Source organism: Egretta garzetta, unplaced genomic scaffold (assembly GCF_000687185.1).
Source record: "Egretta garzetta isolate BGI_Z169 unplaced genomic scaffold, ASM68718v1 scaffold204, whole genome shotgun sequence".
Classification (NCBI taxonomy): domain Eukaryota; kingdom Metazoa; phylum Chordata; class Aves; order Pelecaniformes; family Ardeidae; genus Egretta; species Egretta garzetta.
In genome coordinates, this window is record NW_009259424.1 from 1308208 (window position 1) to 1333290 (window position 25083).

Genomic DNA, 25083 nt, shown 5'->3' on the forward strand with positions numbered 1-25083 from the left:
CCCAAGTCCCTCTCGGCAGGGCTGCTCTCGATCCTTTCTTCCCCCAGCCTGTATTGATACTGGGGGTTCCCCCGACCCAGGTGCATGACCTTGCACTTGGCCTTGTTGAACCTCGTGAGGTTCCCACAGGCCCACCTCTCCAGCCTGCCCAGGTCTCTCTGGATGACATCCCGTCCTTCTGGTGTGTCAACCGCACCACTCAGCTTGGTGTCATCCGCAAACTTGCTGAGGGTGCACTCGATCTCGCTAAGTCATTGATGAAAACATTAAACAGCATCGGTCCCAGTACGGACCCCTGACGGACACCACCCGTCACCGGTCTCCATCCGGACATCGAGCCGTTGACCAAAATGGACCAAAACACTGGCCAGCGTTTCGCTGAGAAAACTATGTGGCAAGCATCAGGTAATATATAAGAAATATGCCTTCTGATGATGAATACACTTTGGGTGGGATACAGTTAGGAAAAATAAAAGAGCCTACAGACAGCAAACGATCAGGCCTCCAAAGGCTAACATGGCAATTACAGATAATTGCTTGAATTCCATAGAGTTTTGCTTTTATTTTGTGAGAAGTAGCCAAACTGTGCACTGAGTGACTAACTGGAAGAATAGTGTGTGATTACTTCAACACACGATGTCTTATGATTAGTACAGAGGGGTAACTTACTCGCTTAAAGAGTGGTTTTTTTAAACCAATTTAGATAAAATTGCTTTTTCATATTGAGTTTCTGACATAGGCTTAAAGTTAAATAGTATTTTCAATGTGACAAAACAAATACGGAGGAGATAGAGATACTGTCTTTTTGCCCCTTTACCTTGTCTATCCTGGTGCACTTACACGACATGGCTTCTTTGTCAGAGCAGTCTCCCAGGACGATGGATTCTGAGTTTTCTTCTCTCTGAAAAGTGCCCTAACCATTATGCTGTAGAGTGTTTTGTACTTGATCTTTCTTGTTGCAACTGCAACTTTACATGATATTAGGGAAGCAAATTTTAGGTCAGTTCTTCAAAAAATGGAAATACTATATTTTCTCAAGAAAATACTGCTCAGACCATATTAATGTGGGGAGAATGCTTTCCTTAGCCTTTAAGTTGAAAGTACCTGAAGCCATCTTTTCTCTAAACAAAGCATCAAGTCAGAAAAAACAAACGATGCCCTCCAGATATCTGATGTGATCGCTTTTGGCCCAACCTATTCATTCATCAAAATTTTGTCAAGGTTTTTTGATAACGGAAAATGTCACACAAGCCAATGCAAAGTAAGCCAATTTTTTTTTTCACACTTTGTATCTCACCTGCAATTTGTGGTTTATTTTTTCTTCATTAAGGTTGTCCAAACTTCGCTGGAATTTCAAGTTCTACATGGGGGGAGAGAGAAATCTTTTAAAATACTTCCTCCGCCCAGTCTGTCAGATTTGTGGGGTAGTTAGCCTTTTACCATGGCAAGTTTTGCATATCCTGAATAGTAGGAGCTTTCTGCATCAAAGATGCAGAACCAGGGCCTTGGAGTACTTTGAGATTAGTGGTTTACATGTATGTGGTTTTGAAACTTCCATAACAATAAATAGCTTATCCTTTACTCTAATAGGGAGTATTCAGGCAGGACTTGGTTATTATATAATTCCCTGAAAAGGAAGATTCCTGACTTTCCATAAAGCTACAGAATATTCACTTTCAGCCCTTGAATAATGAAAGATAGTATTGTCTTTTACCTGAAAAGGGACCTCCAGAGATCTAGTCCAATGTTTTGCTCAAAGCAGGACTAAATTCTAAGTTAGATCAGGCTTCTCAGGTCCTGTCTGGTTGACTTTGGAGTATCTTTAAAGGTGAAAATTTCATAGCCTCTCTAGGTCCATGTTGCAGTGCATCACCCACTTGTGGTGAATTTTTTTCCTCCCTGTAAGTCTTGATGGCAATTTGCTTTCTTCTCATCCTCTAGCTGTGGATCTCTGAGAAGAGTCTGGCTCCATCTTCTCTACAACAGCCCTTTTCGTAATGACAGACTATAAATGGGATCCCTCACTTTGTGCAACCTTCTCTTTTCAAGCCTGACTAATCCTTGTTCCTGCAGCCTCATGCTATGTGCTCCAGCACAGCTCACGGTCCTGGCTGCCTTTCACTGAACTTGTGAAAACTTGGCAAACCTGAAACCTTGTGATTTATTTTTGAGGAAGGATAAAATATACCTATCTTTCAAAAATTTTCTAAACTATCTGCACAGAATCATGTCATAACTTTTCATTTTGCTCCTTTATTATGATCAAGGGAAGGGGAGAAAGATTGATGTTATTTATAACCTCGTCCATTTTCTTTCTTAAGTAAAGGAATTTGTTTTTTTCTAGATTTTTACCACAAGCACTTGAAGTATTTACTGAAGATTGTATCATTTATTTTACAATTTATAAGGTTCTGGGGCTTAACTAATACTAATGAGGTGTCTTTTGATTCAACAGAGGAAAGAATGGCTTATTTAGAAACACTTAAGTCTGAGCAATGTAAATATTTCTCAGCAAGAAGTCTGTCCTAGACTCCCTAAATTGCCTGAGTATTGTAGTTTCTAACTAGAAATGCTACTGATGAGGACATTGTCTTTGACAGTGACCTTTCCTCCATGGAAAACCTGACCTCATTATCATCTGTGCAAAACCACTAGTCATAGAAATTAGTGTATTCTATTAAGGCTTATTACACTGAGGGGTTTATAAGAAAAATAATAAGTTGCTCCAAAGCAAGAATTTGATACTACAGAGAATAACTGCATTTAAACAAAACCTTTGAACTCACGGATTTCTCAAGCAGTTTAATTAGATGAATCTCTGGATGTTATAGTTCATCGGTATTTTTCCACACTGTTGATACTATAATTAAAAAAAAAGGAGAGGAAAAAAAAAAAAACCAAAACAAAAAGGAAAACCAAACCCAACTAATTCTGATAAAAATTTTTAGCCATTTACAGAAATTTTCCACTTTTAATGAAAAGATTGAATTAATAAGACAATTACTAATATAAGGAAAGGTACCTATAGTTTTTTCTCTCTTAGATGAGTCAAAAAACCAGGGAAGTTGGCATATGAACGAGTGGAGGACATTTGGCAAAACTGCCGCAACTGTTGTGTGAAGCTGGAAGTTCTTCACCATTTCCTTTCCTCCAGGGACAGACCTTTATAGGCTATTTTGATCTCTCCTGAGATAGGGAAATGATGATACCAAGGTGAAGCAGATCTGTTTGTTTCTGGTGATGGCTGTGATCAGCTGTGGATTCGTATTTTATTCTTTAGCAGAAACAGTGTAACTCTGTAACTAATATATTAAGGGATGATTTGGTGAAGGTAAAAAATTCAGTGTTTCACAGTGTCCTCATCAAATTTTACCTAATGAACTTTAAACTGTGACTGCTTTCACTGCTTGTATTAATGAGGACCATTATATTTTGGATGATGTTTCTGGTGAACACAGCTGTCTTAGAGCACGTTGCCCATCAAACCCCATGTATTAAGGTTAAGAATTGTGTTGAACCCACTGAATTGTAACAGCTAGCGCCGTATGAGATAATACTTGCAAACAGGCTTGCTGTTTTGTTTTGTAGTACTATGTGTCTGATACAGGGAGAAAACTGAATGCTGACCAGTTGAAGGGCTTTCATATGACTGAACTTCTTACAGAGCATTCAGTTTAGAAAAATTAAAATTACGTACTGGAAGTTTTCTGATTTTCTGCAACAAAAATCATAATGAAATGTCTTATTTCAGATCAGTTTACCTCAGCCAGATTTTTTTCATGGGACTTGAACACCTTATTTCTGATATGTTTAGAGATCAAGAAAACTACATTTACCAACCTTATCACCATATAAGAAATGGACTACAGGGTCAGCTGTCGCTTGCTATGAGACCGGAAAGACATTGTCTCCTACTGAGCCATTTCAACTATAAGAGTTGGGTCATTTCAACTGTAAAAGTTGGAAGCTGACATATAAATTAAAATGGAAATGTAAACTACTGTTAACAGACAGTAGTCTTTCAAGGTAATAGACATACTAGGCAATAATGCAGTTCCATACTGATCTCATTTTTGAACGAACCGTTTGTAATGCCTTCAGCAAAACAAAATCATTTTGGCTCCATGGATTTTGGAATTACTTGTGTTAATAAAGATGTTATTACAGATTTTTTTTTTTTTTTTATAAATACAACCATTAAAATGCCTGTTTTATGGAAAAAAAAAATCAGAAGTTTTTCTAATTTTCTGAATCAAAACCACAGGCTGATAATGTCGTATTTCCTCATTAGTAAAAATTCAGATCTTGTTCATCCCTTAACAATCCATTGCATGGTGTTCACCAATAAGCAATTGTGTGTAACTGTTGAGTGGTCATGTGACTTTGGGACCCAAAATTGAAATTAAATTCTGCAGTTTTTAGATACCGGTTACAATGTATACCACTGTTATAGCTGCTGTGTTATACTACGTATTTTTGTAGTACATTGGGTCATACTCTTGGGCTGGTCACACTCTGCTGTGAAGGTGCTGCAAAATTCTCTCGCACAAAGAAGAATAGGAGCGTGTGATATGGTGGCTGTCAGTACTGTTGGTAAGGATGCATCTTGAGAAAAATCCAACTGTTTAAACCTTTGCCTCTTGACATTTGCTTCTTGTGGATTTGTATAGCATACATCTGTTTTATAGTATAAATCATCTGATTGGAGTATGATATTTTTCTCATTTTCTCAAAGCATATTCCATGCAAAACATAACATGCTACTCATTAGCTTTTTACACATTTCTTACATTTATTTTATAAAACACTTTTGGTGTTTATGCTTTTTGAATTTCATTTAACACTGGTTGAGAATTAAATGGCATTCTGCATTGAAGTGCCATCGGGGAATATGAATAAAAGTTCTAATCTAAATAGAATCTTGCAAGGGTAATTTCTAATTTTTATAGGAATGTTAAACCGAAGAAATCAAGTTCTGTATTTGCAGCATTTCTTGACAGATACTGATGCTGTAAATTATACAGCTGTTCTTCCTCTGTATGGATTTTGTAGTACTCACAGCGATTTATAGGTCCAGAGTGCAGCTGCTGGAAGTCATTTATTCTCAGTTCTGTATTAAATCTATCATATACAAATGCATTAACATTCAGTACAGAGCTCAAGGGCTTATGGCTTTTTCTTTCTTGCTCTGAGTTGCCGTCCTGTAAGCATTTGCAAGGTATGCAGAAAACAACATTAAAAAACTTAAACTGATCTACAAATAGAAAAAGGAAACAGTATTGTCCATGATAAATACTTGAAACCAACTCATTTTGCAGTTTAAGCTGAACAGCAAAACCAAAACCTGCTGTTAACTTTTCTGAAATTGGTAATGCTAATAAGCTTGTTTTGATGGATTAGCACGTCAGCTCCATTTGCTTGAGTGCCACTCTTTATACATGTCAATTGTACGTGTCTTCATGTTACAGAAACTTAATATTCCCTTCAGTGTTTGAATTGTGTGCACCGTAAGAGAGTGTGTGAGGCTATGTCATTGATATACTTGATTCAGCTTGTTTTAGTTTTTTTTTTTTTTATTAGAAAAAAGGAAACTAGCTTATTTTAAATATTTGGGAAGTATTTGTAATGAATGTTTTAAAAAGAGTTAAACTGTAACTGGAGTTTGACAGAAGAATAGGGGTAAGGGCCATGAACATGTGTTGCGTATGTAATCTGTGAGAAAATAGCAGTTGGAACAGGCAGTCTGATAGGAGTTGTGTACCTGTATATTGTTAATGATTTCACATCTTTCATGTTGAGATGCTAAATCTGGGAAAATGGAACTGTGCTGGGTTCAAGACCAGAAGAAACTTGTACCTAGGGGAACTTGAGCTGATTTGTTGGAGAAAGAGATCCTGAACTCTTGTGGCAGATGGAATACTCATAGACATGATTATATGTATCAAAGAAGGCTAAAACAGAACAGTCTAAATGGGAAAGATCTATCTGTTTGATATCTGTTAAACTGTGTATCAGTGAAAATGCTAGTGGACATGATCTTCCACTACTAATAGTTTTACTTGTTTCTAAGTAGCCTAATACCACTAAGGCAGAGGATGAAACAAGTTTTCAGTCTAATGAATATCCCAAAATCCCTTCTAATTTTATAATCTCAAAAAAAAAAGTAAGTAAAAAATAATCACTTACAGTATTATGAGAATTTAATCAAATTGCAGAAATAAGTAATTGTGGATAAATGTTATTCTGCCACATTTTTCAATGAGTCATCTCTCATTGAAAAAATTCCAGGCCAAACTATTTCCTGAAAGCTATAATGGCTGTATTCTGTGCGTTGTTCTATATATGAATGTTGGTACTTTATATTTTCCATACCTTTGAAATAACTGTGGTATGAAAGATCTTGTATTGAGTCTTGCTTAATATGTTTTATTTTTATTTCTTTTTTTTTGCATGAATGTTTACAGAATAGTTTTAATGCGTCATTTCTCACAAATGCCAGTTTTCAGGCGTCTTTACTCCTGTGAAAGAAGTTAGGTCCTGCTTTGGCACAGAAAGGGTTGTCAGGCTCTGGAATGGGCTGCCCAGGGAGGTGGTCGAGTCCCCACCCCTGGAGGTATTTAAAAGAAGGATAGATGAGGTGCTTAGGGACATGGTTTAGTGGTGCGATGTCAGGGTTAGGTTAATGGTTGGACTTTGATGATCTTAAAGGTCTTTTCCAACCAAAGCGATTCTATGATTCTATGATCTTCTGAACTTCCTACTTCTGCAAGCTCCATGTTCTGCATTGTTTGCCTTGTATTACTTTACATAGTTTGACATCTATGTACAAATTCCTTGTCTGTTGAAAACTGTGCTAGGCTACTTTAATATTAAAGCTTTACATTAAATTATAAATCGTTTTAACTGCCAGAAAGATGTGTCAATCTCTGAGCTCTTCTCTCTCAAGGGTGGACGTTAACCAGCAGATTATTTAGTTGAAAATGTAAGATGGAATTTTAAACAACATAGGCTGGACTAACACTAACTGATACAACATGCTTCTGAAACAAATGGTTAGACCTACCAGCTCTTCAGCTTTCTGGAGGGAGATCTGCAATCGCATTAAGAACCAAGCACCGAGAACAGAGCAAGTTTAGATAGGAAAAGAAAATTATGCCATAAAAACACTGGACTTTTGACAATTCTAAACTGTATTTGACAGCAGCATAAAGAGAAGATACTCCTTAGGTAGACATGTTAACGAAGAAAAAATTTGCTTCTTTACTCATGTTTTTTTCTTTACAAAGAAAAGATTACTGCTTTACTCATTAAATTACATAAGAAAACTGTAGGCTGCTGCTGCCCTACTTTTGTATGCTTCTACACTGGCTTGGAATCAAGTGAGGTTGGTATATCCCTGGCTCCTTCCCATCCATTATTTCTTCATCTTAATCTTCCTTACGCTTTTTCACTCTCACTCTTTGGTGTTGTATCTCCCCCATTTCCTGTTTTCCTCTCTTTAATCTATATTTCTGCTGTATTTCCTCCCTCTCTTTTTCCTCACTGCCTCTCCTTCACATCTTCATTTGCTATCTCCTTCTCTTCAAGATGTGGTAAGACCTTCTGGAGGCTCCTGACTTCAGAGCCCTCTCCCTGATGAATGTTTCCTGCTCTAGTTCCAAGCAAGCTCAGTGGTGACAAATGTGACCATAACTGGACTAGGAGAAAACTTTTGTGAGCTAATATATTAAGTGGTATATGTTTGCAGAAAAAGGATTGCTGGACTTAAAGAAAAATTCTTACATTAGTTCTTACAGGGAAGAATTGCTTTGCTATCTTTCAAAATCAGCTACTTCATCTAGGAGACTGATAGTTAACAGAGCAGGGTATTAGAAGTGTGGGGATCAAATCCTGAAATAACAGATAGAGAAGTGACAGCAAGGTGTTGCTCTATCATCTGTAACTGGGCTAGAAGTTGCTGAAGCATATGAGCCACAGAATATTGTGCAGTAGTTGCAATCTGATGCAAAAAAGTTATCAAAAGAAACTGTATCTTCCCTAGCTGAGCAGCAAATTCCTGAAAAAAACATTAGTAAATTAAAAAAGCTGGGATATTAACCAGTCATGGACAGGTTTTGATACTTTGTATAAGATAACATTGCTTTTTTGTGGTATTATATAGCAGTTTGAGTATAATTAATAGTAAATAGGTATAGATACAGAGAGAAGGTTACAAGGCTTCGTTTCTAGTGGGAACCTCAGTCCTGTAAATGTTTCCTGCTTGCTGTAAGTTGACTGAAACTCAGGTTTTATAAAGACAGCGCAGAATCTTCTTAGAGGTAGAGGGTATTACTTAAGGTTTAGTCCTATGATAACATTGACATGGCTTTGCACTGTAGCATTTCGCATTTTGTGCATTCACGCCTAAGGCTGATGCAAACAAACTGCCTAGTCAATCTATAAGATACATCTTTTAAAATGGCTGACGTCTGCGGTGCCTGCAAACACTGTTGTTTTGGGGATGGGCAGTGTTTCAGTATTGTCTGTCTATTGGAGAAGAGAAATGAGAAAGGAAAGGTTTTTTTTGTTTCTGGAGTGTAACTGTTAATTTATTGCATCTACCTGTTTGGACTGGAGTCTCTGGAAACCTGTGTATTTAAAAAAGAAAAAAAGCAAAATACAAACAAACCAGCTTGTGGAATACATGCTTTCTCTATGAAGGAGCAGATGAGATATTTTAAAGAAGAGTTTCCAGTGAGTTTCCATCTCTATGGCACTGGAAGATTTAAGCATTTGCTTTCTAGAGTACTTAAATCTAACAGTGACCGGTAAAGGTGATGGCAGGATTTTGATTCAGTCGATGAGAAAAGCACAAAGGTGTGTTTAAACAAATTCCTTTGCTTCAGTGCTGTTCTGAATTTACTGGCATACCTCCTCAGTGGTGTTTAACTTACTGAATGCATGCAAGGTGGCCTTTCATGGTCAGTATAGTATAGCTCTGTGATCTGGTCATGTTTTGTTTGCACTAAAAAAGCCATTCTCTGAAGTCAGGCATTTTTCCCAATGTGTTTTGTACAGTTACAGTCCCTGCATTAGGTAGTTGGTTCAGGTGTATAGTTAAAAGCCTGACGTGGAGGAAAGGGGCCATTAGGCCGTGCTGTTCAACTTCTGTAAACTTAGCACTTTGCAGAGTAGGCAGGGTCAGCTTTACGATAGTTTATAACAGGTGATCCCTGCTGATGGTAAATGCTTATCTGTTTAGAAGAAGGTGTTGCAGGGGTGCAGGGAGGGCTGGCCGCCCTCTGAGGCGGGAGCCTCGCCAGCCAGGGCCCTGAAGCACTGCCCTGCATCACACTGAGCTGGGCACGCCAGGTGACGGTAACCGTGTCCAGCCAAGAGTCCAGGTCATCAGGAAGGCTTGTGGTGGTGAGGCAGGTCAGGGGACAAGCTGGGAAGTCAGTCCATGGGTCAGGATGAGGGTCAGGCCTGGTGAGGGTAACCAGGTGAGAGACAGCCCAGTGATTGCTCAGAAGCACCATGGCAGGACTGAGCTCGGGAGGTCAGCCTGTGGGCTGAGGTTTGGATCGGGGGGTATGGCCTGGTCGGGGGGCAGTTGTGCTGAGCGAGACCGGCACTCCTACGGCACAGCTCTGGCAGGGACTGAAGGTCCTGGAGCGAGCTGAACAGGGGTCCATGGCCCATGGGTGGGGGGAGGATGGAGCCCCCAGCTGAGGCTGGGCAGGGCCTTTGAGGCCTAGTGGTGCTCTCAGGGCCCTGACAGGTATAAGCCTTTAAAACCTGCCTGAAAGTAGCATTATCTTGGCAGAACTGATAAACTGAAGAGTAATGTGGCAGTCGGTATCAACCCCTGATCTTTTTCACTTTCTAGTCTGTGAGGTATTTTCCTTCCAAAGTATGTAAACCAGAGCCTTACCCAGATCTAAACAGTGCGAGTGCGCTCGGATAAGTTTGAGCTTTGTTATTGTCTTTGATTCACCAAATACACGCGGTTTGGCAGTCACTTTTGACTGAAAGCTGAACACTTAAAGCCCAAGTTTAAGCTGTGATAAAAAGTCATGCTTTTGTCCCCCAGCCCCATTGGAGTATGAAATTATGGGGGTTTGTATGTCTGTGTTTTTCTTGGATATAGAATTCTTTGCAGGGACAGATGTCATTGAACTGAGTGAGCTAGGGAACCGCAGCACACTTCGTTTGAAGCTGCCTTTGTGAACCTCACGATGACTGCAGCCAGTGCAAAATATGGCAGTGTGATTTATACCCACAGTGGTGCCTGGATCCCATGAGTTGTGTTGATACGAATACTCCGTGAACAAGAGCTGGCTTCCTGGTGTATTGTGCTGTCAGACTTTAAATGTATTAAGTTAATATAAAGAACAGGGTTTTTTTCTTTTTTTTTTTTTTTTTTTCCCTTCGTATTGAAGTAGTGCAACCAAAGCTTAACTGTGAAGGTAGTTTTCAACTTTTTCATTCAAAGTCGTCTTGTCCATTGATCATGTTTGGCTGGAACAGTCCACAGCTGGGATCTGTGACTATTCATCTTCCATTCTTATTAGGGACAACCAGGTATGAGGAAGACATAACAGTGTGTCCCGGGGCACTGGGACAGCAGCCTACAGAAGTATACTATACTGGGCCTCTTAGGTTGGAGACAGGATTATATTTGACCTAAACAGGTCTCATATGACATATGTAGAGCTCAGTTGCTGACTTAGTGTGGAAGAACACATCCCAGACCAGTGGAAATAGTCCACTAGTCTAAAAATAAGTTTGAATAAGAGGAAAGTGGTAAGCTGTGAAGAAAAATAGGCTAAAGCTCAGTAATGTAGCTGGATGGACTACAGATGCTCAGATATTATGGTATGAAGAGAGTAGTAAGAACTAGTTTGGAAAATTTCTTCTCTATAGTTCTGCTTGTCTTCTGCCTCTGTGCAGGTGGAAGATGATCCATCCATACTTACAACAATGTCTGAGTAACAGAAAATATAGTCGTAGTATGTGTTCTCCTGTTCCTTTTGTTCTGGTGCCATGTTTTACAGATATTTTAATCCTATATGTACATACCCTGTATGATTCTTTTGCATGTTTGAGTAATATGTTGTCTTGTTGCCTTCTGTGCCAAAGTTAATGTAGTATCTCTGGGCAAGGCTCAGTATATACAGAGTACCTGTTTGAGTCCAACTTTCAGTGCAGACGGATTTGATAGACTGGATGTTCAGACCTTTAAAAGTCTGTGATCTTAGTTTGGAGACTTGTCTAAAAGTGTGCAAGTCATTCAAATTTAGCACAGTGACCATCAGCTTTAGAACTGTGATGGTTTGGTAGTTCATAGGAGAATGTTAACACTCTGCTTGTAGTTCTCAAGTGATACGTTCTATCAAAGGGTAACTTAAAAGAATTGATAGAGAAATCACTGAATTGTACCTTTTCTTGGCCCGTTTGTGCAGAAGATCAGGCTGAGATTATCAACTCTCTCTTCCTGTTCACATGAAAAGTCTTGAGGAATTAATTCTTCATTAAGATGGAAAATCACAATGGCCCTACAACTTCTTTTGGGGCTGTCCAAGGCTCACAACTGAACAACAAAGTAGTGATGAATTTCATGGGTCTAAGCACTAATTTTTTCTTTAAAGTGTTATTGAACAAAAGCGAGGCTGCCCATAGGTGAATTTACCAATACCATGAGTCTGAAACTCCTCACAATACTGTGTGAAACAAAACATTCTGTGTTTTGAAAACATTAACACATTTAATTTTTTGGACTGTTTCCAGATGCCATGTTACTGACTTGCTGTTACTGGCTTTGTGCTACTGGCTTGCCAGGTTTGGATTTGTTATGAACCTTTAATTCCTGGTTAGACAGTACTGTTTTAGAGGAAAGAGTCGTTTGGAAGGAGTTTTGAGTTAGATTGTTTGCATGTGATGCAGCAAAGTAAGAAATGGTTAAGAATAGAAGCCAGCTAGACTGCAGTGTTGCATTGACTTACCATTGTATCGCTAGGTCCATAGCTTCCTTGCAGCACAGGAGAAAAGAGGGCATTCTGTTGTCTTTTCATTTATTTGTAGTAAACGTAGATTCACTAGTTAGAACAAGAGTCTGTATTTAAAAATAAATAACACTTTTTGCTGAGAGCACACTGGATAAATTGCAGATGCTTTACCAAGGTTGGATGTGCAGTGGTATTTGGATTTGAGCACGCTGGGCAATGAAGTACTTCCTGCACAGTGGTAATTCATTTGTGTATTGAAAATGTAAAAATCTGTTAAGGATTAATACACCCGAGAAAGTAACCCAGTTTTCTAATTCAGATGATCAGCTGATGAAGCAACTGGCTGCTTCTGTTTAAGGCTCTACCTCTCTTCCCCCCCAGTTTGTGGTGGTTTTTTTCCGGTTGGTTGGTTGTTTATTACTGTATCCCTGACATCTCCAAGTTAGCCTGAGGAAGGAAGATGCACTCTTATGTCCAATGCACATCTTGCAGTAAATGAGGTTTTAGAAGCATAGGACTGGTTCATTTAATATTTAATGCTCTTTTCTTCAGCCATAAACTTATAAACTGTATGCAGTGAGAAGTGGACACTGATGCTTTTGTAAATAATGCATTATAATTAGACTTCAGCTTGCTTTAGAGCAGCCTGCAAGCAGCTCTGTACACATTTTGCTGTTCATTCTTCACTGTGCCTCTTCTCATCGTTCGAAGCTGGTGCCACAGGCTTTTATTGTGCTGATGTGTTGTTTTCCCTTTTTTATTTTTCCCCTGAATGTAACTGTCTCCTTCACCCAAGCCATTTGCAAATATCTACTAGGTCTTTTTTCAAAGGGAGAAGATGCAGAAGGAGAGTGAGGAGAATGTCTAGCGTAAAATAGGATGCAACAGGGGGTTCCTTACGGTCCTGATACTGACTGTGTGATCGCACCACAGGCCATAACTTTCAGTTGTCCAAATAACAGCTCCTGAGCTTGATTCCTAGAAACAGTTGAATCTGACTTGGCAGCTCTGTCGAGCTGTGTGTTCCTTGTTGTCTGGGCTGGCACAGGAGGCAGTGGGGTTTCGAGAAGATATGGGTGGAGAAGGGAGGAACAAGATGAGTGTGGTAAAATCCCTGAGTTTTTTAAGTTCGTACATAGCAGGGAGAGAGGAGAAACGGGCAGTAGCACTTCACAGACTTGGCTTCTCACAAGCACCTTTTTTATTTCCAAACCTTCCATGCTTCCCATTTCCCAGGAATACAGGATTCTCATCCCTGACCTGCTGTTTCTTTCTGCAGTGTGCTCTTGGACGTATGCTGGTGGGGCAGGGAAGCAAACACAGGAAACTTGTTTAGATGCAACAGTCACAGAATTCCGTGCTTAATCCTTTCGGCACCTCTGTCTTTCTCTATTGCTTATGAACAAAGACATGTCTGGGAGGAAAGAAGCTAATTTCCAGGCCCTTTTTTTTGGTAGGAAAACTGTGCTTAAAAACCAGCAAAATCTGGACAGTTCATGGTGCTGGTTATAAGACACAATAAAACTTGGGGTTGTTTTACACAGACTTTGTTCATTTCTCGTGAGATAAAGATGATTCAATTGTAAGTGCTGTCGTAGCCCGTTTTTACAGTCTTTGATGAATTTAACTTGGTGTTTCCTTAAACAGAGTAGAGAGAGAAAAAAAAGGTGTTTATACGTTACTTGTCAGTTTCGAAGTTTTGAAGTGCTTTTAGAAATAAACAGCATGTTCTTTTGCTGACAGGATTTGAAATCTAGCAATCAGCGAGATGAAATTGCTGCAGCACGTGCATCCCTGAAGGAAAATTCCTCTCTCCTACATTCAATATGTTCAGCTTGTTTGGAACATTCAGATGTTGCATCCCTTACAGCCAGCAAGGATTCAATTTGCAATGAAATACAGAACGCTCTCAATGTAATTTCTAATGCTTCCCAAGGAGTTGGAAATAAAATGGCACAACCTACATCTCACACAGCTACTCTTGGAAGTGCACTTGATGAGCTTGAGGTACGTAAACCTGTAAACCTGAGACAGCCACATTTTGGGAAAAATGGTTTGGTGTTTTTTTTAAATAATTAACGATTGCGATTATAAGTGACAGATCTAAAGACACTAGAAACTGATGCTCTGCTTAGTCCTAGTCTAAATAGTATCACTCTAAATTATTTCATTGGGAGGGATCATTTCCTTCCAAAGAGTTTGGAATTAAGCCTTCATGTATGTTCAATATTTGACTCCTTCGAACAGCAGGCAAGAATCAGTTCCGGGTATGTCACTAACGGTGGAGACAGACACATCCTGGAATAAGTGGGCAGAATCCATGAGTTTAGTTTACAGATAACAGTGATTATCAGATGATGGTGATCACTGCTACCTTGACTGCAGTTGAACTAGTACAATGCAAGTTGAAGTCCTTTACTCCAGCACTTGTCATTGGGATCATTATGTAATTTATATAATTGAAGCATTTAGAAACCTAATTACATTTTCTGCTTATCATTAAATAAAGTGACATAACCAATAGGTTTTCACAAATTCTGTGTTTCTACTTCTATTATTTAACCAAATACTTAGAGAAAGTAATTTTTTTCTCTACTCCTGACTGGATCCTAAGCTTTTATATGGAGCTTTCCCTTTTTCTTATGGCTGCTCTGGCTCTTACCAGTGTTATTTTCCATTGTCCTGCCAAAAATGGTGAAAGACCTCCCGTAGATGAGATTACAGACCATGCTCTTCATCTGGTGTAACTGATGTAGGTCCAGATCAACAAAAGGAATGAACGTTTCTAAACGCATTTGCAAATATGGGTCTTTTTGGTTGTAAATTCTCGGCCTTATCAGATCTCAGCTTCGGAACTCCAATGTTGTTGATACATTTTCAGGAAAACTGATGTTATGACTAATGGTAATAGATTTTGTCTAAAATTTTCAATGAAAAGTTAGAGAAATACATTGAAATCCATGTATGACAGAAATCTTGTAGTAGCAGTTTATTGATCAAAACAGATCCCTCAGTCATGCTCAAAGTTGAATCTGACAGGTTTTTTCCCCCCAAAGGAACAGGCTACAAATGCATGTTACATGTCATCCTTCCTTGCTCTCACACTGGATTTTAAAATTATAGTTTCTAATCTGTTTTCTTAATAAATGGAAGAAAAAAGAAACACTTAAGAGTAATACATGATTTGTTATAATGAAACTCTGAATGACAAATGTTATACTTCAAATGAGCACTGTTATTTACCCGTTTTACTTACAAAGGTTTTAAACAAAATTTGGCAGAAGGGCTGCATCTTCTGACTCTAGATGAATTCATCTTGACTGTATGTGAGCAGTACAATTTTAATGATTTTTTTAAAAAGAAAATGTAATTAAATGTATTATTGTTTTAAAATTTAAAAATTGTGATAATCACAAAATGGAAAAAAATCTCTTTTGGATTGAATTTGTTTTTATTTGGAAACATAAGAACGTAGAAGTCTGACTGTTGTAAAAAGCCATTTGTTTGTGGAGTTTTAAATATAGTTTAACCTTGGTAACACAAATGGGAATTGAAGCTGTGTGAGTTAGATAAAGCACAGTTTATAGAGCATTTAACTTCTTAAAATGAATTTATGAATTAGATGGTTGCACTTTTCTTTCTTTACAGAAAGTTCTATTGGCTAAGGACCTGAAATAACCTTTGCTCTGTCTTCCTGTTGCAAATACAGTGCTGTGAAATAGATTGGTGTAGTAAATAGTCTGTTGGGAACAAATCTCATTAAATGTTTATAGCGTGGAAATGTATCACAGAGCTTACCCAACAATCGCATATCTAGATGTTTTGCAGTGTCATTCTTCCTTTGCCAGTGCTGGCAATATGAAAAGTATTACAGATTTATAGGTGAGGAAACCACCAGCTAACCCTTAAATCAGTAGATTCACAAGAATTCTTCTTAAAGGCTCCGTATAACTATGTCATTCATAAATAAACACAAAATTGTAATGTTACAAATTTATTTGCATATTAAGATCTGTGTTAAAAGAGTGTGGGGGTGCAGGTTATCTAATGCCTTCCACTGGTCTTGCATCTTCTGAATGTAATAAGATTTCTCATAAAATTATACAGGTCTTGCATGCCTGACTCTCTGTCAGTGTATTCCTCTGATATGTGGTCCTTTAATGCCCATGGCTATCTAGCAGAGCAATTACATATGAGATGTCAAAATACTGTAAATCAGCCCAAAATGTCAGGAAATATAGCCAGGTTTCTGGATACCCATGATCCCTCTTTTTCACGGATCAGAAGACCAAGAAGGGAGAAAATAGTGATCTAATAATTCTGTTTTAAATGCTTGCTTATGTTCAGGAACTCAGGTAGCCAACCGCTGTTTAGCCATGTTAAAGCAAAACCGCAGAACTGCTTGTTGCATATCTGGTGTCTTCCTGGTTATTATTGCCTAGATTTTTTTGTTTGTTTGTTTTCAGCTGAACTGTAGTAGCTTTTTTGCCAGTGCTACTTGTCCATCTTTGCATGAACTTTCTACAGACTGTCTCCTAAAGGAAGACATTGCTACTCCTGTTCTGTCTGAGGTTTGAAGGCAGTCATCTTGCTGGCTAATTGGCTGTAGCCTCCAGGTGTGTCTTAGTCTTCCACAGTCCATGAAACTGTTTCTTTCTGTAGCAACACTTAAATATTCTACTCGGCAGGTGTCTTTTACATTTAGATGAACGTTGTATGTGTAGCATAGTGTTTAGGGTGCTTACTTGGGATATAGGAGCGCAACAGAGAAGTTGCTGCTCCAGTGAATGGTGACCAAGTGGCACAAGTCCAGCAGAGGTCAGGTACCACAGAACACTTTGGTATTAAGGACTGCACTGTGAATGAGGGAGAGAGTTTCAAATCTCTAACACAGATAAACCCGTCCTCCACATCAGAAATGAATGTCTTGACCTCTGGATTTTTAGTTTTGCTCTGTCTCTGGATCTAGTCAAAGTAATGAAGACCTAGATAATGCAGTCATTAAACACTTGCTATGCAGGAAAACACAGTTCCTACTGCTGAGAACTGTTTTTATTCTGCTTTTAAAGTTATGCGTTCTTACTTAGAGAGGTGACAGCTGAAAGGGCTTAATTTCCCCTGCATGTCAGAGTTCTCAGTGGCACTTCTTACCACTTATTTACAATTTCCTGTGCTGCATTTACCTAACTTCCCACAATGCATATTGCTTTGAGACATGCCGTAACTTACCTTGCCTCCAGGTAACTTGGATGCAGTTTTCTTTTGCATTCAGCCATAATATCACTATTGTAAAGAAGCTCAGCAAACAGAATAAATGAGGAAAAAATGGATGCCCTATACCGATACTCTTAGTGTGTTTCTAAGTTATCCTTGTGAACAAGTGGTATCTTACTGCCTTCACCATTCAAGAAAAGTTTCTTCAGGTACATTTCCTTCCTTCTGCGGAAATAGCTGTTACAGGAAAGGACACAGGAGTCTTAATGTTTTAATTGCAATAGGAAGGCTTCTGATGCCAACATTAAGAGCTGGATTATTGCTCCTATCAAGCCTGGCTCTAGGCATTGGCAATTAAGAACTTGCCTGCAAAAGCAAAACGACTTCCTGTGCTGTTGCCTGGGAGAGCCAGTCTGGCTCCATCCGCTGCCAGCAAGAGGTCAGGGTATATGGAGATATTTCAGAGTAGAAGAGCAAGCCATCTTCATTCTGTCCAAGCCCTCTTTCTTTTCTTTGGATTTTAGCCTTCATGGCAGGGTCTGCCAGGCCCTGTAAAATTTCAGCTTTTTTCCCTCTGTTTCTTGGAGAGGGAAAAGTCAGATTTTTTTTTTTGTAACTACGATGTAGTTCTTAACTGACTCCAACTTCTCTACTTCTGTAAAAGAAAATGAAAGCAGTGGAGTGCCTGTTTCCTTTGCTCTATCTTTACTGTTGGGAAAATTATGGTTCCATCACAGTTTGGCTTCGGTTCCAAAGTTACATGTGAGATTAATGTTTCCATGGTCAACATATTTTTTTACATCTTTTAATTAGGAAATAATGAATAGGTACAAATAGGGTTAGTATGTTGCTTTTATGGATATGCAAATAGGTGTGGTTTTCATCTTCAAAATATTTAAGCTCTTTCCCTCCTACTTGCATGTAAACTCCTTTTCAGTATATTATGTGTATCTGGTTAGGTGAACGTTGGTTTGAGAAAATCCGAGAGCTTGGAAAGACATAGTTAATACTTTAACTTAATCTAAGGTTGCATCTGCTGGATGCACATAAACACCTGACATAGACCCATAAACCATTTTAATGGTCTGTCCTGTCACTTGCTGAAACAAGTCCATAAAGCTAGTTTTAGACGTTTTATAGTCTCTCAGAATAGAGAACAGAAAATTGCACTAGCAGTAGCACTGGCCTGATTTTTTGGTGATACTCTGCAGTGGTATGAAAATCCCAAACTTTGACAAAGAAAATGTGGAAACAAATAGCAATTCACAAGTACCTTTTCTTTCTAGTCATTGTCTGTGGAAATTTGAGGACTAGAGTTCATGTAGTCTCCATTTCTGGTACAAAGCATCACATAATCCTAGAACTTTAGGCCCCAGAAGGTCTTTACAGAGGTTGTTTAGGAAGGTTCATTGTCCACTGATTTTTATGCATGTTAATAGGTAGTAAGTATGGCCGAGAGTGCTTAAATAACTAGAGTGCTTATAAATGAGATGGGGGACTTCAGGGCAATGGAACAGTAGTGGAGGTGGAATGTTTAGAAACCACTGATCCTGAAAGTTGGGAAATACAAGCTTCCATCTGAATGACACAGTAATGCAGAAAGAACCTGAGCTGGTTTCCTTTAGAAATATTCAGATTATGAAGTCTGATGTTTTTCTAGTTTTGCTGGAGAATCTCCCAGCTGTCTCAAAACAATTCTTGTGTATTTCAGAAAAGATGGGAGGATTGAACATGTAACAAAAAGTCTTCCTTTCCCTAAATCATATATAACGTGTGAAAGAATGTTAGTAATAACCAACAAGAAAATTTCAAGGTGACCGAAATCCCCTTTCCTAGCTGTTAAGCTTTTATCTTGTGATGTTCTAATCACTACTCTTAGACTTGCCTAAGCTAGACAGTACCTGAAATTGTGATATTAAATCTAAATTGAAAAAATAATTAAAATTCTCCAGCTTAAAAGTAGTCCGGCACATACTGGATAAGCACAGATAAGTTCTGATTTACCTGACCTAAATTCCACTTAAGGGTATATGGCATAGTTTTCTTGTTTAATATTTCTTCTGAAAGCTTGGAACCATATATGGATGTAACAGGTGAATGGATTTATGTGGAATACAGGCTTGGTGATGTGGACTGTAATTACACTGTTTTAGATGCTCAGTTAGATTAAAAACCGCTAGTTTGAATTTCTTTAGGTGCTCAAGCTTGAATATACTTATTTCATGCATACTTCATGAAAGAAAAGGAGAGGTGATATTTTCTCTTTAGAATATTTGCTTGACACACAAATGTAATTAATTTTATCGTGCCAAAACAGTTGTCTGCTTTTGTTTTCCCTAGTTAGTGAAAAGCAAGAGGACACATATCTATATCCTTTGAAAAAACAGTTGTTGAACAAAAGCTATTTTGATCTTTGCCCATATTCAGCCTGTTAAAGGTAGCAGCAGTGACTTTCTGCCACAGCGTGGGATTGCATTAGACTAAAAATAAGCAGAACTAGACTGCTCATGTAATCTGATTTAACATTCTCAGCTGTGAGCTAGCACTGCTGGTTTTGTGCTAAATCCCGAGGTCCTCCTGATCTCTAACAGGCTAAATCTTGGAGGTGTTGAACCCCTATATCAAAAAAAGCTGAGACTCTGGTCTGAGATACTTAGATAAAATATCGAATATTACTGAGTAGTAAGCTCGTACAGTGTCATAATTGTGCATAGACATTACGAGCTTAGTATAAGGTACATATTTTCTTTTCAAGAATTTACAAGGTAAATATACAAGACAGGCCCACTGTATGGTAGGATAAGGAAGACAGATGACCCTCAAGAAGTGTAGACAGACAGAGGACAGAGTTTGAAAGAAGAAATAAGTTTTTTACAACCATAGTGACAAAACTCAAAGAGGCAAAACAATGCTGGCTGAGAACTTGGGAAGACAGCATGCAGTTGCCTGTTTTAAGGCATACCTTCTGTATGGCTGTGAACCTGGCAGTCTGGGTCTCAGTTCTTTGCTTATAAAATGGAGTTGATAGTTTTTCATTGTAGAGTAGTGTGTGACAATTGACTTACTGCACACCGGGCCACGAATCCGCTTTTCGAACGACAGTAGGATGTTGTGAAGATTAGTAGACCAAGTAGGTACTGCAATGATAAGAATTGCAGGCGTATTTGTAAAGGTAGACAGTGTTTCTGTTTCCGGGAGAAATGAAATGCCCTGTAGAAGAAGAAATGCCGGTACAGGTGTAGGAAAGACTGAAGCTGAGGATGAAAATCTTGTGTCTCATGCAGCAAAAGTAGGAAACGGAGGAAGGACTCGGAGACAAGGCAGTTGTAGTCAGCAGATGTCAACATGGCCTGCAGGTAGATGTGATCTTGTTCTGCTTGTTCTGTGAGCTGCTTAGGTGTGAACCAGCTCCGGCTGGAAAGCTCTGTTGCTGTCTTAGCACTGGGTCCAGGCCAGTAGGATTTGATAACATAGATAGATATTGGCTTAGAACTAGTGAGAGCTGAGTGGCAGAGAGAACTTGGCTTTGTCTGCAAATGACCCGTATGCATAGCCCCAGTAAGGAAAACAGAATCTGCTGTGGTCAAAAGTATTCTGGATACTTCAAGGGGAAAGGGCTAGTTGCAAGCCTATGAAGCATAATGTCACTGCAGTTCATGCAAGTAAAAAATAAAGCAGCAACTTAATTGGACTGACTTTTCTTACCTGGACTCCTGATGTTTTCCAGAATTTAATTATCCTGGATCCTCTTGTAGTGAATGAAGAGAAAATAAGGCCATCACTAGAGAAACGTCTGGAAGCTATTATCAGTGGAGCGGCTTTGCTAGCTGATTCTTCCTGCACGCGCGATTTTCATCGAGAACGCATCATTGCTGAATGCAATGCTATCCGCCAAGCTCTCCAAGATCTGCTTTCTGAATACATAAACAATGTAGGTAACCAGACCTTTTTCCTTTTTTTAATGCCTGTCTCAAAGCCTATTTTACTGTATATTGGAATTTAACCTATAATTAGTGTGAATTAGTTTAGCCTATATTTCTCAACATGCTCTTTAAAAGATTGAAAGGAATATTTTTCTACATAAATCTAGTCAAAAGCTAAATACGGATGTCCAGAAATAGTAAGAATTGTATTATATCCTACAACCTGTGGAAAATGCTGTATTACAGATACAATGTATGCATGCTTAGGTTATTTTGTGCTTGTTGTAGACTGTCACTAGTACAGAACAGACCTAATCCTTCGTATGCTAGCAACAAGAGTTTCTTTGTCATTTCACTTCCTAGACCAGAGTTTTAAAATGTAATCTCTGTTGCTGTAGAATGGAACAATTTAAATAGTAATTTATTAGAATGTCAGTAATCTGTTAGTATCACTTTAAAGTAGAGTGTTCACACTGCTACATTTGATCTGTGTAACAGCATCGAGTTACAAGTGTAGAAATTACTTAATTGCTAAATCAAAAAGCTAGGACTGTTTGGTAAACCCAGAAATCTGGTTGTCTGGCAGGCTTATAGGCAAATACATCTGTGAATTTTTGAAAAGGAATATAGCTTGATTGTGTTTTAAAAATAACTATTAGATTTAAAGAATGGATTTGGCACTTCTTATGTCTGGCAGTTAAATGATAAAACACTGACAACTCGAATACTATTAATATGGGTACACAGTGTTAATATCATGCTTTTCCTCTGGAAACATTTTCTGTAGGCATACTGTTCTTATCTAAAGATACTTCAAGATGATTCATCAAGCATATTGAGAGGATAATTGTATGATACGGCTATTTGTTTCTTCATTTAGAAGCTGAAATTCGTTTCTGTTCTGTAAGTCATACTAGTTAACCAAAAGCTGTTCTAATGAGACTGTTTTCTTTGTCTTATCCTATTGTCATTAGGATAGTGGAGTGTAGGGACTAAGAAAATCTATCCACATCAGATGTCTTTTCATTTCACAGATCCTGTACTTGTTGATATTTTCTTTTTATTTATGGGAGGGGTAGGTGGGATTTGTAGCATATTTATTTCATTTTCTGTGAATTCAAGTTGCTCTTTCAGTCCCTGTACCAAACAAAGATGCTTTCATACTTTTACTCAAAATTTAGCTGCAGTTTCTGTTGAATGCAACATAATTCTTGAACCTCTCTGCTTTACACATGGGTTAGCTTTGTGAGATCTCTTTAGCTCTGGTTAGCTTGGAATGTTTGTCTTTGATACCTTCTTGTCACAGATGTCTCTTGCAATACCTGTTCTAGGGTGGATCAGGTTTGCTGTTAAATGGCTGGAAGTTTAATAAGGGAAGGCATCAACCTGAGCATGTGGGAGGATGCAGATGCAGATGTGGTGTGTAGCAACCCGTATTAGTCCAAAAGATCACTGTGGGTTTCTTGCAAGAAAGCTTTGGGGGAATTCTATGTCTTGCAGGAGTAAAACCACATGATTGTCAGTCAAATGGTCTTAAATTCTTGGACTGTTGAAACAGAATTGTGATTATCTTTTCTGTTTCAGAAATGATCATGGTTTTAGGGTTACATCATGCAGACTAAGGGGAAAAGAAGAATACATAACCCGCTTCGCTGACTTGAGAAAGTCAGGAGGCATCTATTTAAATATGGCAAGAAGGGAAAGTGGAGGAGGGAAGCAGAAAGGAAGAAATACAGAAGATGTAAAGGTATGAGTTGCTACACTAGGGTTAAATGACAGGAATTAATTTAAAGTTTTTAGTTTGTTTTACTGCTCCTGATCTGCTTATACAATTAATATTGATCTCAGAGGAAAAACTCTCACCGAGAATAGTTTATGGCTATTACTGAGACGGGATTAAGTAAGTTTTTCAATGAGTAGATTATCAGGTGTCCATTACTTTATTTCACAACTCTAAATCACCAAAGAATAGATGACATGTCCAGGAGACCGTGCTGATTTATCACTGTCTTCTGGGCTCTTCTATTAATAATTTCAATAAGCTAGGACTGTAAATTGAATGAGCTATAAAAATGATGCCAGCCATTTGTTAACATAGTACAATTTAAGGACTAGGTTGTGATTCCCTTCCTCTCCTCAGGAACAGTGTTGTACTCCAGAAGCAATCGCACTGTCTGTGTAATACTTCATGTGAGTCTGTATGTATGTCCTCATGGTGTGTTTGTGCCCTGTGCCCGGAGTGAGGCACAGGGCCTCTGTACCACAGCTTGTACAGGAGAGTGGAAAGTTTTCCTTGCTCGTTATCCATAAAGGGCATGCTTTTGCTCCTGTTTTCATCCTGATGGTATATAGTTTACAAAACAGCCTACCCACTGTCATTTCAGTTCTTTTCAATCACTCTCATGAGCTGTAGTAGTCAGCTGCTTGGAAGATTTTTTATGGATATGTGTCCATCATTTCTTGCCAGTATATTGCTTTGATTACTTTTCTTAAGGCTTCTTTCTATCTGAGTGTATCTCACGGGAACTGCATTGCTTCAGGGATACCACACACGAGTAAGTGCCACCTTCACAAATCCTTCTCTAGCAGCTGGTTTGCCAGGGAGCTGTGTGAGCTTCATGGACACTGGTAACATCCCACGTATCTCTAAAGCGCCTGGGTCTGGTGCTGATGGTGGATGTGGCCTGCCTGGTAAGTGTTTAGCTGTAACGGGATCATTGCCAACGACTTGAGTGTGTAAGTTCTGCATTGTTTTTTTGAAACAAGCCCTTAATGCCTAAACAAATGTACGGGAACTTATGATTTAGCCCTAACTATTTGAAACAGTGTACGGAATATAGCTTTTGTGGTTCCTAAATTTGTTGTTTGTTTATTGGGGTTTTTTGGGTTTTTTTCCCCTCAATTATTTCAAGTCTCTAATAAGCCTTAAGGACAACAAGTGAAATTGAAGGCCTATTGGTGTCAGTGATAAAATTTAGAGTTTTGACTGCAAGCTGGGAGAAATGTCTTTTCAGCAGATACTGCCTTTTACATAAGTGGCTGTTTTTCACAGAGGCTGTGGAAAGTTAAGCAAAATGTTCTCTATGCTAATAAAGACCCATTCTGTCTCCAAGAAGCTTGAAGATTTTCTGTTCACAAAGTAGTTCAGACGTGTAGTAAATTGCAAATATATTTATAATTCTGAAAGGCAGCAATTATTCTTCTGGTATTTTGGAATTATTTGTGTACTATTGTACTCTGAATTTTACTCATAGGCATATATTGTTAAGGGATATATTTGCATTTCAGGACATCAAATAACAGGAATTACTACTGTGAATTTGGATAGTTTATCAATGACAGAATCATACTATGCCGTGTGGATAATAATGTATCCATAGGAGCAATCATTTTGTTCTAGTAATAAGCACTTGCATTTTCCTAATGACAAGCTCTTGTCTCTGCTCATCCTTTAAAATGAAAAGTTACTGAGTACATTGGAGTGCAGCAATGCTAACTCCATGTTTCTTGAATTCTCTGCCTGCTTTTACTCCCAGTCACAATAGGGATGTGCACTTACCTGGGTGATCAAAAGGGATAATAGAGTTGTGATTGAGTGTGGGTTAAAGTGGTTGTTGTGAGCAGCAATTAGGATGATTGCAGGCACTGCTTTCTCTGCCTTCATTAAATAAGGAGGGTATGTCTGAATAATTATTCTGCACCCACCTGTGGGTTTGATAAAGATCACTGTCTGGATTGTTCAGACAAGGCTGAAAAAAGGTTGGTAAAGAAAGGTCAGATATACTGATGGTATGGTAGCTGCTTTCTTGAATTAGTTTCCTTAGTTTTGGTATGTTGTTTCATGATACTTGAGCTTTATTAGTTTCTCAGCTTATTCTGGATATTGGTTATACACATACATACGGAGTTTTGCATGCTGGGCCGCTATTCTTTATGCCTTTTCTGTTAGGTTGTGATTT

General features: G+C 38.5%; 1 protein-coding gene across 1 annotated transcript in view; it reads left to right on the forward strand.

Annotated features, from left to right (window-relative positions):
* The window catches only part of CTNNA3 (catenin alpha 3), a 505586-nt gene that overhangs the window by 99660 nt on the left and 380843 nt on the right, over window positions 1-25083 (forward strand). Inside the window, exons 6-7 of the mRNA XM_009636975.1 lie at window positions 13731-13994; window positions 20929-21132. Coding sequence (XP_009635270.1) covers window positions 13731-13994; window positions 20929-21132 — 468 coding nt within the window. The remainder of the gene's footprint in view (window positions 1-13730; window positions 13995-20928; window positions 21133-25083) is intronic.